The 14734-nt window shown below is 52.3% G+C and overlaps 1 protein-coding gene across 1 annotated transcript in view; it reads left to right on the top strand.

Annotated features, from left to right (window-relative positions):
- LOC117056024 (microtubule-associated protein futsch-like) overlaps positions 1 to 14734 on the top strand; it is a 192017-nt gene that overhangs the window by 113064 nt on the left and 64219 nt on the right. The window contains exons 7-13 of the mRNA XM_033166043.1: positions 1169 to 1297; positions 1854 to 1946; positions 2594 to 2695; positions 3333 to 3440; positions 5313 to 6023; positions 7369 to 7527; positions 8544 to 12716. Coding sequence (XP_033021934.1) covers positions 1169 to 1297; positions 1854 to 1946; positions 2594 to 2695; positions 3333 to 3440; positions 5313 to 6023; positions 7369 to 7527; positions 8544 to 12716 — 5475 coding nt within the window. The remainder of the gene's footprint in view (positions 1 to 1168; positions 1298 to 1853; positions 1947 to 2593; positions 2696 to 3332; positions 3441 to 5312; positions 6024 to 7368; positions 7528 to 8543; positions 12717 to 14734) is intronic.

Raw genomic sequence — 14734 nt, 5'->3', positions numbered from 1 at the left:
AGGGTGGCGGTGAGGGAATAGAATACCACCACTTCACCGACCTTTTGCTCCTGTTGATCCGCCAGTCTCCCAGCCCTCCTTTTTCTCCCTGTGGCTGGTGGAAACTAAAAAAAATCCCAATCCTCTGCAGCCAGAATTGAACAGCACTAGAGGTGCAACATTTGGGGCTTCTGTGTAGCCCTCCTGCTTCTCTGGGAAATTGTCTAACCTGTCCTCCTTCCTCACTTTCTGCTTCCCTCCCCTCTGCTTGCTCTGACCCCCAGTAGGATATATCCGAGGCCAAAGGCCAGTCTGCATTGATATTACTGTACATCCCTGCTGAATGTTAGCCTAAGACTGGTGGGCAGGCCGCCACTGAAGTCTGCACCACAAGGCTAAGACGAAGCCTAGGCCGAATGCAAACTCCCCTCCCCAAAAGGCACTCTGCAAGGCACTATTGGGTGTGATGGGGCCTTGTTGCTACCCCCCCCCCCACTTTATTAATCCTCTTTCACCCCCTCTGCTTCTTCCAGTGGCTGCCATTGCCGCACCCACCTGTCTCATGATGCTCTGCTGGTTCAGTTTTGCAAGGCTTAGGACTGGGGCGTCAGGTGGTCTGTTGCTGGTTAGGTGCAGGCGACCCCTGCAGGACCAGAGGCTTTGTAAACTGGAGCTGGCAAGCAGTTGCCAGACAGCTGCCAAGATTGCGTTGCCACCAAGTCTCTCCACCCCTGGTTTTAGAGAAGCCCCTGGATGCTGGCTGGGGATGACAGGGTCCAAATCATTTCGGGACCCAAGGTTGGGGAAATCTATTTAAAAGGCACTTTGTAGTTTTCCTTCCTCCTCCTGTCGCAAAACGCCAGGAAAGTAATAAGCTCAAGCTTAGGACTAGGGAGCGCTGGTAGCACCAAGAGGAAATGAACATTTTCTTCCTCATCTGGAAGTGGGTTTTTCTCAGTGCAAAATGCTACCAGGAAAGGAAATCCTGACTCAGTTAGCTGCCGGGGCTTCATTTCCTACAAGGTTTGTATTTGGTTTGTTAGTTGATGAAAACACATTGCTTCCCACTTGAGGGACCGAATCAGCCTCAACTTGGTTCAGTCTAAGTGTGAATGCCCTCTCCCACGTTGTGGGTGGCAGGGGAAATGTAGTAGCTGGTGGTGCAAAAAACCTGCCTTGTTTTTTACAGCACCTTACGGAGTTGCAGGGGTGCCTGAGCAGCCCCTTCTGGGGCCCCAACATCCTCCTGCAAATATTTTTGACCCCATGGCCTTCCTCGATTCCGGGGCAGAGTCTCTGCTGAACCAGAACGAAGCAGGTGAGCCCATGCTGATCTGTTGCCTCTGCCAAGGACACCAGCAGCCCTGGGGGCGACTAGGGGGCGGGGAGAGGGAAGCAGCAGCTAGTAAACTTGGGTGTGAGGCGAGAATGGATGGGTCTGCAAGCTGCATTTTAGGAAGAAGAGAAAAGCAGGAGCAAATCTGCACTCAAGGGCTAATGCGCGGCTGCCAAAGATGATGTAGAGATGAGATCCCTGCTTTTCCTCTGTCCAAGAGACAAGCAGAATCAAGCAGAACCAAAGCAAGACGGCACCCAGGTCTGCAGTAGGATTTGAGGCTGCCAGTTGTGTATCTGACCTGTGTGGGTGTTCCAGGTGAGCTCCTGTGCGAATTGGAGCAATCCTGAGTCGGCCACAGCTGCTCAGCAAATACCACTGAGAAGACCTGCTGGTGGTCCTTTAACTCCCCCTCTCTTCCGACGAAACAAAATCCTGGGGCAGTTTGACTTGGGGTCTGCAAAGGTAACCTGTCGTGAAGCCCCCTTTTGGGTGGGCTTTCACGAGAGCCTGTGTATCTGCTCATTGTTTCCCGTAGCACCTGCAGGAGAGACGGGACTTCCTGAAGATTTCTGGTTGAGACCTCAGCACTTAGCAGAGGGACAAGGAACACCTTTCTTTGAGCCGCCAGGTAAAAAAAGGCAGAAGCATCTCCGGAGAGGAGGCGTGTGTTCTTTTGTGGCTCTTCAGTCAGGCATTCGCGTGGACCCACCTTGATTCTCAGAGAGGAAGGCTGAGTTTTGGTGGCACAAAGTGGGGAAAGAGCAGCAAAACATCACGAGACGGTTCCCAGGGTCCTTTGCTTCCCAGCTTTTGGGGTCCTGCCATTCCCACTCCCTTCCAGGTCCTGCCTCCCCACCCCTATCTTCATGCATCCTGGCTGAAGCTGGAGGCAGACCTACCCAGTCTGGTGCTCCCCAACTCCCTTCGTCTTCTTGCTCCACAGCTGGAAGCAGGTCAGGTCCTCTTGAAAGGGTGATGAGCAGGAAAGAGAGCTGAACGGAGAGAATCTGGTGAAAAAAGCTTTTACCTGGGGAAGGGGGGCGGGTTTGTGGCATCTACGCTTGCCCCGTGCACCCTAGCACTTTGAATGACCTTTATCCCCCCCATTCAAGGCTTTCTCTCTCTCAATTACATGTTATGTGGGTGCTGCCTATTTGCTGTCATGTCACGCAGAGCGCCTGCCCTAAAGCCGTTCAGACTGGCTGGTGGCTCCAGCTCAGTTTCTCTGCGAATAGCTTATTCCCCACCCCACCCCCATCCTCTCTTTGTGCCCAGCACCCAGCAAGACCCTGACGACCTTTCCAGGATGCTCCGACACAGGTCTGGTAGACGTCACAGAGCCCAATCCACCAGAGTCAAAGCAGTCCGCGCCAGCAGGTGAGAAGGAAGAGCTCCGTGGGAAGCTGGCTCACGTTTGAGATCTGGATACTACCCATGCTGGATGATTGCTTGCAGCGATAGGCTCCAGTGCATCATTCCCAGAGCTGTTTCATGGGGCCGGCTGTGGCAGTGTGGGGTGGATAGGCTGAGTGAGGTGGGGACAGGACTGCCCCACCCCAAAGTGCCATTTCTGGTGTCCTGTTCACCCCAAGCAACCTGCGAACCGAGCAGCAGAGGAAAAACATGGCTTGTGGTTCTTGCCCCCTGGGGCTATGGGGTTTCTTGGGCAAGGGGTGTCAGGCTTTCTTCCCCAACTCATGACATTTGGGATGATTTATAATTGAGTTTCCCAGTCTGGGGATGAGGCAAGTTATAAATAAATATAATAATATAATTATTGTCATGTAATTTATTTGTACTCCTGACTTCTGCGTGGTGGGGCAACCGGTTAACGATTTGGCTCTGAATTTGCTCCGAACTCACCCTGCCATTCCAAAGGCAGCAAAGATGACCCTCCCCCCTTTATTTCTTGGCCATTTGCTTTGTTCTGTTTCCAAATGGTGGCGTCGGCAGCAGGAGGAATGCGCACCTTTAAATCTTTCGCTTCAGTTGTTTCTTTCCTTTTCTTTTCCAGCTTCTCCTGCAGTTGGAGGTCCCGGGCCTGCCCCTGCAGTGGAAGAGCTGATGGGGTTTGAACCGTCATTTGACCAGAAATCTCTTCCTCTCAAAGAATCCATGGCAGGTGAGCTTGCCCTCGAGACTTCATAGTGTGCGTTTGTATCTTGGCTTACTTGCAATGCTGCTGCTTGAAAACGAGGCGGGTTCTGGGTTTGCACAGGAAACGGTCTTCAGTCAAGTGCCAATCAGTCCTGCAAGCAGGAACCCACAAGAAATGGGTCTGGGGTAGAGACTTCTCCCCCTGCCCCCTTTGCCCCCAAACCTTAACTCCCTCCTTCTCTGTCTCACACCGTCATCCTCTCCTGACGCCTGCATCCTGCCCTGCTTTGCTCTTCCATGACTTCGTTCTCTGCTGGAGCTCCCACAGTTGGAACGGTGGCACTAGATTTCCTGCAAACACAGCAGACCCCAGCCAGCAGTATTGCAACATGCTAGAGTTCCAGATAAAGCTGCCATTTAGAATCCTCTCTAGAGCAGGCTTCCCCCAGCATATTTTGATTACCGCCCAGCCGTTACCCTGAGGTCCCAGGGAGGGTCACAGCAATTGAAAATACGTTGCAAACAGTTCAAACAAAATCACAACCACAAAAACAGGGTGGGTCCTAAAATATAAATCTAGTAAGAACTAAAGAAGAACCCTGCTGGGTCACGTTGGGCGCAGATAACTCACAAGGTGTCAGTGAAGTTAACTCTTTATTCAAAAAAATAAAAGCTCAGGCCTAGTCAGCACAGCAAGATTTCCTCTTGCCCCATTGAGGCAGTTGCGAAGGTTCCTACCTTCCCACCGCTCCCAAAGTCTCCTCCCACTCCTGTGTCCTTCCCAAGCGATCTGAGGCTCCTTCATCTTGTCTCTCTTTGCTCCGCTCTCTTCATGCCTCTTTTGGTCCTGGGAGACCAGGGGAGAGGGGAGCTGGTCGCAGCAGGAGAAGGGAGACCTCCTGGCTTCCTCACCAGCCTACCTCATCTCTGCCTTTTAGCTTCTCTGCTCTCCAGCTTCCGCTTCTGCCCCTGAGTCTGGATTTATCTCTGCCACAGCCTCTCCCTGCTCACTAAACCCTGTTACCTGTTTGGCTTCCAACACCTCCTCCCCCCTCTGACCACTCCTTGTCATGCCACTACCAATCCCCAGGCTCTGAGGCTTCTTCCCTTAGGGGTTCCCCAGCTGGTACCACCTGCCATTCCTTGGAGTCAAAGTAATTTAGGCCTTTAACCGTAAAAAACTTAAGAAGATCCTGCTGGATCAGGCCAGTGGCCCAACAGATACCTGTGGGAAGCCAGCAAGCAGGATTCGAGCACAAGAGCAACTCTTCATTTTGGACCGGTTAAAGTTTCGGCATTGTCTTCAGGGGCAGCCCCAGGTATTGCATTGCGCAGTAATCTAGCGCGGAAGTCCCCAGCTCATGGAGCGCAATGGCCAAGTCATAGAATCATAGAACTGTAGAGTTGGAAGGGACCCCAAGGTTCATCTCGTTTTTCTCTTGTGAACCACCCTGAGATGGAGGGCAGCATGTAAATATAGTGAATAAAATAAAAATCTGGTCCAGCCCCTTGCAATGCAGTCCTTCCTGTCCGAAAGCCGATGAATGAGGCAGAGCTAGAAAAAGGCACTCCTAGCCACTGAGGCCACCTGAGCCAAGCGTGACAAATACAGGAGCACCCCCAAGCTATAGACCTGCTCCTTCCAAGGTAGTGCAGCACCATGCAGGACAGGTTCTCTCCCCACACCCTGGGAGGAAGCTCACGGCCAGGGCAGGAATGGGATGGTCACTGTCCCATCTGTCCCTAGAACCTGCCATACGGCCACTTGCTTCTTTTGGAGAGGTGTTGGTTGAGGACAGGCGAGTGGACTGGTATCACTGATCCTAGAGGGGAATTGTTGGCAGTTGGGTGGTGCAGATGGAAAAAAGGCACCCCTTCCTTCTTTTGCTATGTATAGGCTCTCCAGAAGCTGAAGTGACGAAGGAGCAGAAAGCAAAGGCCGCAGACACTACAGCTCCAGGTACCGGCGGTTTTCCTGTGCTGGGGAAACAGGAGGAGAGCTGGCCTTCCCCCATCCAGCACAAGGAGAAGGAAGAGACCAGCCAGTCTCCCAGCCAGAAGGCAGAGGAGCTCGCAAGAAAGACTCCTCCCAGCCAGAAAGTGGACGACAGCCAGCCTTTCTTCAGCCAGTGGGGAGAGGAGAAGGAGGCAACCGCAGCAACCAAGCCTCCCGCCCAGAAAATGGAGGAAGCCAAGCCCCCTCTCATCCTCCCCACGGAGGAAAAGGAGAGGCCGCCCCCAAGCCCAAAAGTCGAAGAGCCAAAGGCTCCTCCCGCCCAGCACACAGAGAAGGTCGCCGAGGGCCAGCATGCACAGGAGGGGGCGAGTAAAGCTGCTCCAGCCCCGAAAGCAGAAGAGCCCAATGCTTCTCCCAGCCAGCACTTAGAGAAGAAAGCGGAAGAGAGCAAGATCTCTCCCAACCAGCCCGCTGCGAGCCAAGAAGGGGCCAAGACGCCTTCTTCACCCCTCCAGCCCTGGGAGACCTTCACTGCTCTGGAGAAGCTCGGGGAGAAGGACAAACAGCCTCCCAGCAAGCCTACCGAGAAGCTGGAGGAGAACAAGCAGCCGCTGTCGGTTCCACCTGTGGCGCCTCTTCCGGAGCCTGCAGGTAAGAAAGATGTGGGGAAAAGATGTCACTTCCCATGGAGAGCCAGTGTGGTGTAGTGGTTAAGAGTGGTAGACTCATTATCTGGTGAACCGGGTTCGTGTCTCCACTCCTCCACATGCAGCTGCTGGGTGACCTTGGGCTAGTCACACTTCTCTGAAGTCTCTCATCCCCACTCACCTCACAGAGTGTTTGTTGTGGGGGAGGAAGAGAAAGGAGAATGTTAGCCGCTTTGAGACTCCTTTGGGTAGTGAAAAGTGGGATATCAAATCCAAACTCTTCTTCTTCTTCCTTCCTTCTGCCAGCGCCAATTGAAGCCGCACCCTCCTCGTATCAGGAGATGGAGCCTGCTTCTCTCATGGCGGGGAGGCCCACCAGCGGTGCCCCCACAAGTGCAATAGAGGTGGGGGCTGAGCTGGGGGTTGGGGAGTTTGGAAGAAACAGGGTGGATGGATGGACAGCTGCACATTGAGGATATTGACAGGCAGAGCTCTTGAAGCAGGCAGTACTGTCCTGGTGGCTGCATCATGCAGGCCAATGGTCTACATCACTCAGCCCAGGATCTTGGTGAGGCTGATGTATTTATCTGTCCTCCGCAGTCTTGGGCAGCTGGTTTTGACCTGTACCTAGAGAATGTGTTTTCGGTCATGGGAGCAAGCTGGTGAGGGCGGGGGTGGTGATTCTCATAGAATCATTGAATGGTTGGTTTGCCACCCCCCAGGCACCAACTAGCCCAACCCCCTGCAAAGCAGGTGTCACAGCTAAAGAATCCCTGGCAGATGGCCACCTAACCTCTGTCTGAAAACCTCCAGTGAAGGAGAGCCCGCAACCTTCCAAGGAAGTCTCTTCCACTGTCGAACGGCTCTTACAGTCGGAAAGTTCTTCCTAAAGTTTAGCTGGAGTCTCTCTCCTTTTGTGTCATTTGAATCCATTGGCTTGGGTCCTCCCCCCCTCCTCTGGAGCAGCAGAAATCAAGCTAGCTCCCCCTTCCACATGGCAGCTCTTTAGATGGAGGTGGCTATCCTGTCTTGACTACTCATTTGTTTCTTATTTATTTATTTAATATTCTTTATCGAGAAATAAAAGGTACAAAATTACAAGCGCACAGAGTAAGATAAGACACAAAAAAGAAGGAACATGAAAGTGTACCCATGTAGAAAGCGAAACAGAACAACAACAAAGATCTCGTGTACCTTTACAAAAACTGAATTCCAGATATCGTTAAATTTGTCCATGGCAAGCCTATGTTTGTGCACAACTATCCTAGCACCTGCCAGCCTTGTCTTCTTCTTGCTTCTTTTTTTTAAAAAACGAAAAACACTGATGCCTTTTATGCTTTTATTTCTAGCAGAGTCGAAGGAACCGGTACGCCCGGGAGAGTCCAAAGCAGACGCTAAGGAGCCCTTGGCTGCTGTTGTGGAAGTGGCCAAGCCAAAGGAAGCGCCTGAACCTCGCCCTGACCATCCCGCGGAGCTTCCTCAGGGAAAGGCCTCCCTGGATCCTGCAGGTAGGCAGCGGCAGCAGAGGAGCAGCTGAGCTCTGTCTCCAGTTCTTGTTTCCCATCTCCACCATACTCTTTAACTTTCTCTCTGTGTTGAAAATTGCCTATCCCTTTGCAGCCAAAGAGGCAAAGCTCTTCCTTCTCCTGTGTGGTTAGGAAACGGCCTCAGCTTTATTTCTTGTTTCTAATTTCTACTTGCTCCCCAGTCCCAAAACTGGGAATCTCCGCCCCTCCTTCCACCCCCGTACTGGGAGCGAGGTTAAATACAGGCAACTCTCCCCCATTGCTGAGTCTTCTATGCAGCATTGTCCCCTTCTGGTTACCATATAGGTCTCATTTCTGATCTGACATTTAGGAGAACCATTTTGGTCATGGACCTCATAACAACGCTGGTCTGTTGCTTTTTGGGGGGTGTGGGGTTTTTTTTTTTTTTGGCCTGTCCTAAATCTTTTCCCTTAAAGCGTGCACTGGGGGTGATTTGGGGTCCCAGCAGTGCAAAGTTGGCTTTGCGGTCTCTGCTGTGAGCAAGAAAAACACCCTGATGTTCTCCAACCACAGCAAATGACTCCCTTTCTCATCACTGAGCTGTCCCTGCCTTCTCCCATCTAGCCATCTAGCCATGTGCCCCCATGCCCTGTCATGCCCCCAGCTTGTCAACAGAGCTTGTTTCCTGCTGGGAGAGTTCCCTGTTTCCAGAGCTCTTGCCTGCGTGCACCTGGCCTCCCCGACACCCCAGAAAAAAAGGGAAAGCAGGCCCTAAAATCCATCCTAGAAAGGCCTTATGGGATCTCTAAGCACAAAAGCAATTCTCACATTGCCCTGTAACGTAGAAGCAATGACTCTTCCAGAGACTTTGTCCATGTTATGAGATACGTTTGGCGGAGAGAATTGCAAAAAGTAGGGGAGATTGGTACCCCACAACCCCTTATCTTGCTTCCAAAACTGCACTTCACTAAAGTGGGAGTCAGTACTAGCGTTGACTGTAGGCACTGGGAGCCTGGCTGAAAGCCACTTTTGGTGAGTAATCCCTCCGGTACTCGAGCAACCTTCCTATATTCCAGGTGCGCTTCCTGCCCAAGGAAGACACGCTAACAAACCTAGCGACCACCACCGCAGGGTTGGCAGAGCGAAACCTGCCTGGCTGCCTGCAGCGGATTCCCCGGAGGAGCTTCTTGTAGGTCTCCCAGCTTCACCCAGGAGCCACAACCAAGGAGGCGACCCCTTTTCGGTGACAGAGTGCAGTGGCTTTGTCGCTGGGACATCCCCCCGGAGCAGAGCTCCTTACAGGAAGGCAGCCGGCCAGGCGTTTGAGTTTACAGAGGGCGCGAGGGAGAGTTGGGACCTGGAAGCTTCCACGGCACTGAAGAAGAAGAAGAAAAAGCAGAAGCAGAAGAGGGTCCAGCAGCCAAGGGGGGCAGAGATGTGGGAGGAAAGCTCCGAAAGGCCGCAAGCTCCCCTGTGTGCTCCTGAACCCCAAAAGCCCGAGGTCCCCTTTACTGAGCCCAAGAGGAGCGTTAAAGAGGTCTCAAGAGCCCCTGTGGAAGTCACCAGGAAGGATCCTTCGGTGCTTGAGAGAGAGGGCCAAATTCTGGACAGCCTTGCCCCGGTTTCTGTAAAAGGAGAGCTGGCCCTTCAGGCTGCTAATGTGTTGGATGCAACATCAGGAAGATTTGGCCAAGTGGAAGAGATGAGGGATGGCAGCTTGAAATCGCCATCTAAAAGCAGGGAGCCTCTTGAGGAGCAGCTGAAGCGCCATGTCCAGAAGAATCAGCCAGGAAGCCCCACCTGGCCACAGGCCAGTCCTGTGGAAATGACACCCTTTGGGACAAGCAGGAAATCGGAGGAAAGCTCAACTCACAAGGACTCGGTCCCCATTGTCCCCACTTTGGAGGCCAAACCTGCGGTGAGCAAGGAAGCTGAGGTCCTGCTTATGAAACCAGCAGCTGCGGGTGAGAAGGTCACCCCAGATGGCCCGGCTCCTTTGCAGGAGGTTCTGGTGGAGGAGCCCAAGAAGGAAGAGAAGGGCAGGAAGGGCAGAAGTCCTGGCGGGGGAGCTGCCAAATCTCCCACTAAAGCAAAGGCCATGGAGCCGGCCATGGAAACGAGTTCTCCCGATAAGAGCAAGGAGAAATTCCCTGTTGCGCCAGAGTCAAGTCCCCCCAGGGAGTGTTCGCCGGGCAATGCACAGGGGAACAGCCCCGCAAAAAGTGCCACGCTTGATTTTGGTTCGGCAGAAACCCCCTTTTTCTTGGAGAGCAAGTCTGATCTGGGCAAGCCCTTCGCTCCCGCCAAGACACCTGGCAGCGCTCAAGCACCTTCCACTGAGATGGGCAAGGGAGCCAGCTCCGGCACACCAGAACAGCCGACTGGGGCACAGGCTAAGAAGAGGGGCAGCGATGGCAGAAGCAAGCGAGTTAAGAATCCTCCGGCGCCACGGCTCTCCCTATTGGAGGACCAGGCTGATGGGGGCAAAGCGCCGGGGGCGGAGGAAGCTGTGACCCCTCCTGAAAGCAGCATGGCAGCCAGAAGCCCCGAGGCAGCTGGCTTCTCCAGCTCAGCGGACAGCAAAGCAGCTCCTGCATCTGCGGTGTTGCAAGATAAACCAAAGAGGAGCAGTGAGGGGAAGAGCAGGAAAGCCATGAAGAGAAGCTCAATGGGGGCGTCGTTTCCTCCAGCAGCAGAGAGTGGCACTGGCCCCTCGCCTGCTGAAGCGAGCAGAGCTGACCAGAGTAAAGAAAATAATGATTCCAGCAAAGGAGCTGACCTCTTAGCTGCAAGCCAACTCAGGGAAGCTTCTGCTGCAGATACGACAGAGCTCCAAGCTCCTGCTGCGACCTCCTTGATGGAGAAGATTCAAGGGCCTCCAACCGGCAGAAGCGAATGGGTCGACTTCCCTTCCTCGGCATACCCTTTCATCTTGGAGACACCAGCCAAGGCAGGTCCTCCCGAAGCCAATGGAGCCACCGTGCTTGGTGAGAGCAAAGGGCCCAGCTTCGCCGTTTTGGAGAGCCCCACTTCAGCCCTGCCAGGGAGCAAGCCCAAAAAGAGGAACAGCGATGGGAGGAGCAGAAAGTCTGGGAAGACTCCACCAGAGCAGCCGTTTCTGCCAGAGGCAGCTTCTGACCTGAGCAAGACTTCCGAGAAGGCTGACGGTACCCCTAAAGAATCAGGCACTGCTGGCAGAGGTGTCACCCCTCCGCTTGAACAGCCAGAGAACAGTGAAGCGCAGGTTGCTGCTGCAAAACCAGTGGGTAAATCTGAAAGAAAGGAGGAGGGGAGTTTGGACACAGCACCGAAGAAGAGTGGCTTTGAGCAGCTGATCGCTTCTGATCCAAAAACCAGCACCGCAAAGCAGGAACTCTTCGCTAAAGACACAGAGAAAGGTCAGGAAGCCAGTCTAGAGCCTAGAGACAGGACAGAATTACCAAAATTCCCCCACCCCTTTACAGAGCCAGCAGCAGAAGAAGCGAGGAAAGGGGATGTAGGAGGGCAGAGCCACCAGGTTTGTGTCCAATCCTTGGAAGCAAAGTCTGAACCTGCCAGGCTAGCTGCTGAACATGGGGAGGTGGCTAAAATGGAAGAGGCCCCATCCCCGAGCAAAATCAAAGAGAAAGACCGTCCCTTGAAGGAGGCAAGAGATGCAGGGCAAGGTCCTGATGTGGGCAGAACATCCAGAGGATCAGAGGCCAAGAATAGAAAAGAAAAGCTGAGTTTGGAATGTCCCTTTCTTTGGGGGGAAGCCAAAGGGGAGGCAGGCGCACTTTTGGGGGACCAAAGAGAAGATGAACAGAAAGAGCCCCCTTCTCCTCGAAGCAGCAAGGAGGGAAGCGGTGGCGGGTCTGCGGTTGCCAGTAAGCCAGACCCTGCTGCAAAAGCTGCAAAGAGGGGCAACGACAGGAAAAGCAAGAAGGCAGCGAGTGGCCCTGACCAACCCACCTTGCATGCAAAGGTGGATCCTACAAACCATGAGCAGCATCCCAAATTGGCTGGGTTCCTCCAAGGCGTGGAGGAAATGGAGTTTGTAGACGAGAACAGGAATATCAAAAGCCTTCCCCCAGGGCATCAGATACACTGGGAAGAGAACAGGATGAGCTTGTTTGGCCCCTTTGCTCCCCCCAGTGCTGGAGGTCTTGACGAAGCCCCTTCCAAAAGCCCAGGGCTGGGGTGCCCCTTTCTAGAAGACCCAGGCAAGTTCATGAGCGAGCTGAGCAAGGAGCAGCTTTTTCTTTCCGAAATGCTGAAGGATGCCAGTAAAAGCGACCGGGAGGCTCAGCATGAGCCGAAGGAGAATGTGGCTAAGTTGGGAGGCCACGAGGCCGTGATAGAGGCTTCCCTTTTGCTGAAAGCGGGTGACGAAACAAGGGAGAAAAGGAAGAAAAGCAAGAGACCCCATGCCAAGCAGGAGCTAACAGCAGGAAAGGACAAGGCATTCAGCTCCGTCCTGGATGAAGATGGGAAGGAAACCTTGGTGGAGAAAACGCAAGGCTCTGGACCTGGCCCCTCGGAACTGCCAGCAAAAGAGGTGCCCAAGGAGACTGCCCTGCTGGTTGCTGGGACGGAAGGAAACGGATCCGTTGGAAAAGAAACCAGCACCCCTTCTGGGGAATTGCCACCCCTTTGGGAGAACAAGAGAGAAGCAGCAGTACTCCAGGCACTGACAACTGCGCTCGTTGGTGGCACCGAAGAGCCAGATGAAAAAGGCAAAGGAGCTGAACCAAAGACCTCTGAACGTCCGGATAGTTTAGGAAGTAAGGCAGGGGCAGATAAGGTCCCAGAGGATGTCCACGGGGAGGAAACTGCTTCTGCTCCTAAACCAAAAGACCCATTCAAACCCCTGAAGCTGGATGATGTGAAGGAGCCAGAGATCAACCTCCCAGCGCAGGCGGCCAGCAAAGAGGAAGAGGCACATCTGCCAAGCCGGGCAGCCGAACCAAAGGGCACGCAGAGTTCTGGCTCTGAAGCCGGCGAGCTGATCCCGCAGGCGGTGGCTGGCGGTGGCGACCAAGGAGCGAGAGAGACGAAGAAAGAGGAGAGGAGAGCCCGAGCCGCCGAGCAAATGAAAGGCTACATGAGACCCACAAAGTCGAGAGGGCTTCCTCTCCCGCCGCCGCCGTCGAGAGTCGCGGCTGTGCAAGAGCAAGGGAGGAGAAGGCTGGCGAAAGCGGACGGCCCAAATCTACAAAGGCAAGAGAAAGGTGTGTCTTTGCGACTGTGGCTCGTCGGCAGCTAATGCATATACTACAGCTTGTGTGTGAGAACTTGCTCCTTGGCATGAGCACCTAACTGTTAATCCTGCGTCCGATGCACCTGGCATGACTTGTGTCTTGGCTGTTCCCGTTAAGAGCCTGTTTTGAGTCTGCTTGCCTGTTTTCACCAGGGTGCTAATGGCCAAATTTTCGAAGAACTGACAAATGTATAAACCCGAGTTCCCAAAGCTTATCTTTATGTGCTTGTTCTTGCTTAAGTATTTTTGTACTCCTCCTCACTAATGTTGAAAAAGCGTTGCGTCGTCTAGCAAAATAGCTTCTTGACACCACATGGCTTGGAGGTTTCCCCTTACCTGAGGTTCAGGTCTTGGTGCATTCATTTCTCAAGTCTCACCCCCCACCCGCACCCCCACCCAACGCTAGCAGGTTGAAGCCTGGCAGACTATTAGTAAATGATTCCCCATTCCCTTTTGAAAACTAGTCCATTTAATAACTTTATGCTGGTCATGAATGTCCCCCTTGCTGGCATGGAGATGGTCATGTGATGGTTGGCTCAAGTGGTCAGCCCACGACAAACGTCATTTCTCGACTGTGTGCAACTCAGCTGTGGGAAGCTGTTTCCAAGGCCCCTGAATGGGTAATTCATGAATGTGCAGAGTCTGAAAAGAAAGCAGTACATCTTGAGTTGAGGAAACTCTGTCTGGTCTCGCAATGGAAATGAAATCCCCTGCGTATTATTTAAATGTCCAGTCTGCCTCTCACACACCCATTATTGCTTATGGGCAAGCAGAGTGGCGTTTGGTTCCTGTTCCTCAGGCGTGAACGAATGGGATAAAAATATAAAACGTAACAAAATAGTAAGTTGTATCACTTCAATCAAGGAGATCTAAAGCAATGGTTTAAATCAGCAAGCAGTTAGGATTTAAACCAAGTTTCTCATGATAGTACTTCGTATGTTTCCTAAATTTTGGTGCAGCTCCCAACTGCTAACCCATCTTTATTTTCCTTTCAGTAGTGGGATGCTTTGTATATACATATATTTAACAATTATTTTAGAACATGTTTCTGAATGCACTGCTCAGTGGATCACTTTTATGCATTATGCAGCTTGCTTTAATATTATACAAGCTATTATTTTGAAGACAAGCTTAGTGGGGGTTTTTAAGTTCCAATTTTAGTTATTTTAAACCACCCATTCTGATCCGCCTTGAAAAGGCATCTCCAGCCAGCACCTGCATTTAATCCTGCAACCTGGAGTTCTTTAACTGGGTTTGAACCTCAGGCTTCCTCTGTGAAAAGTGTGTACTCCGTCTCTGAGCTACAGCCCCTCCCCACCTTTACTTGTCCACATGGCTTTACCGCAAACCGTTTATTGTTAGATTATCAGATAGCTTCAGATCTCCCATCAGAAGCGTAGATTTCCCCGTGAACGCTGAATGAACATGAGAACGAACGCCTTTCCCTATCAAACACCGGTCTCCTGTTGTCACTAAGCAAGAAGTGTTAATGCTGTTTGACGGAATATCATAACATCTGCTTGCATGGAAAAGCTTTTTTTTAAAAAAAAACAACCAAAAACAAAAAAAACTTAGTATAAGATTGAGCCATGCTGGCCTTAATGTTTTGCTGTGGTTCCTGAGAGGTTTTGTATATTTAATGACGGTTGCATAACGCATAAAGTACTTCTATTTTGGTGGAAGTGCTGTTCCCTGCATGAATTTATGCCTCTAGAGTGGGGGGGGGGGTGTTTCTTGCATGGGGGTAGAAAATAGAGGGTGTTTATAGAGGTAGTGCCTTCTTTTTTAAAAAAGGAAAATAGAATTGCTGGAAGCCTTTGTGTGTGTGTTTTCCTTGCACACGGCCGTGTTACAAAAGGGCAAACCTTGGGAGCCGTTGACAAACAGAAAGGTTGGCACTAAACGAATGAACGTCCGCAGGTAATTGGACTGCAAGCCGCACAACATGCCTTCAGACTCCCACCTGCTTTGCAGGAGCCCCTCTGTGTG

This window comes from Lacerta agilis, chromosome 12 (genome assembly GCF_009819535.1).
Source record: "Lacerta agilis isolate rLacAgi1 chromosome 12, rLacAgi1.pri, whole genome shotgun sequence".
NCBI lineage: Eukaryota > Metazoa > Chordata > Lepidosauria > Squamata > Lacertidae > Lacerta > Lacerta agilis.
This window is presented reverse-complemented; position numbering and strand designations above follow the sequence as displayed.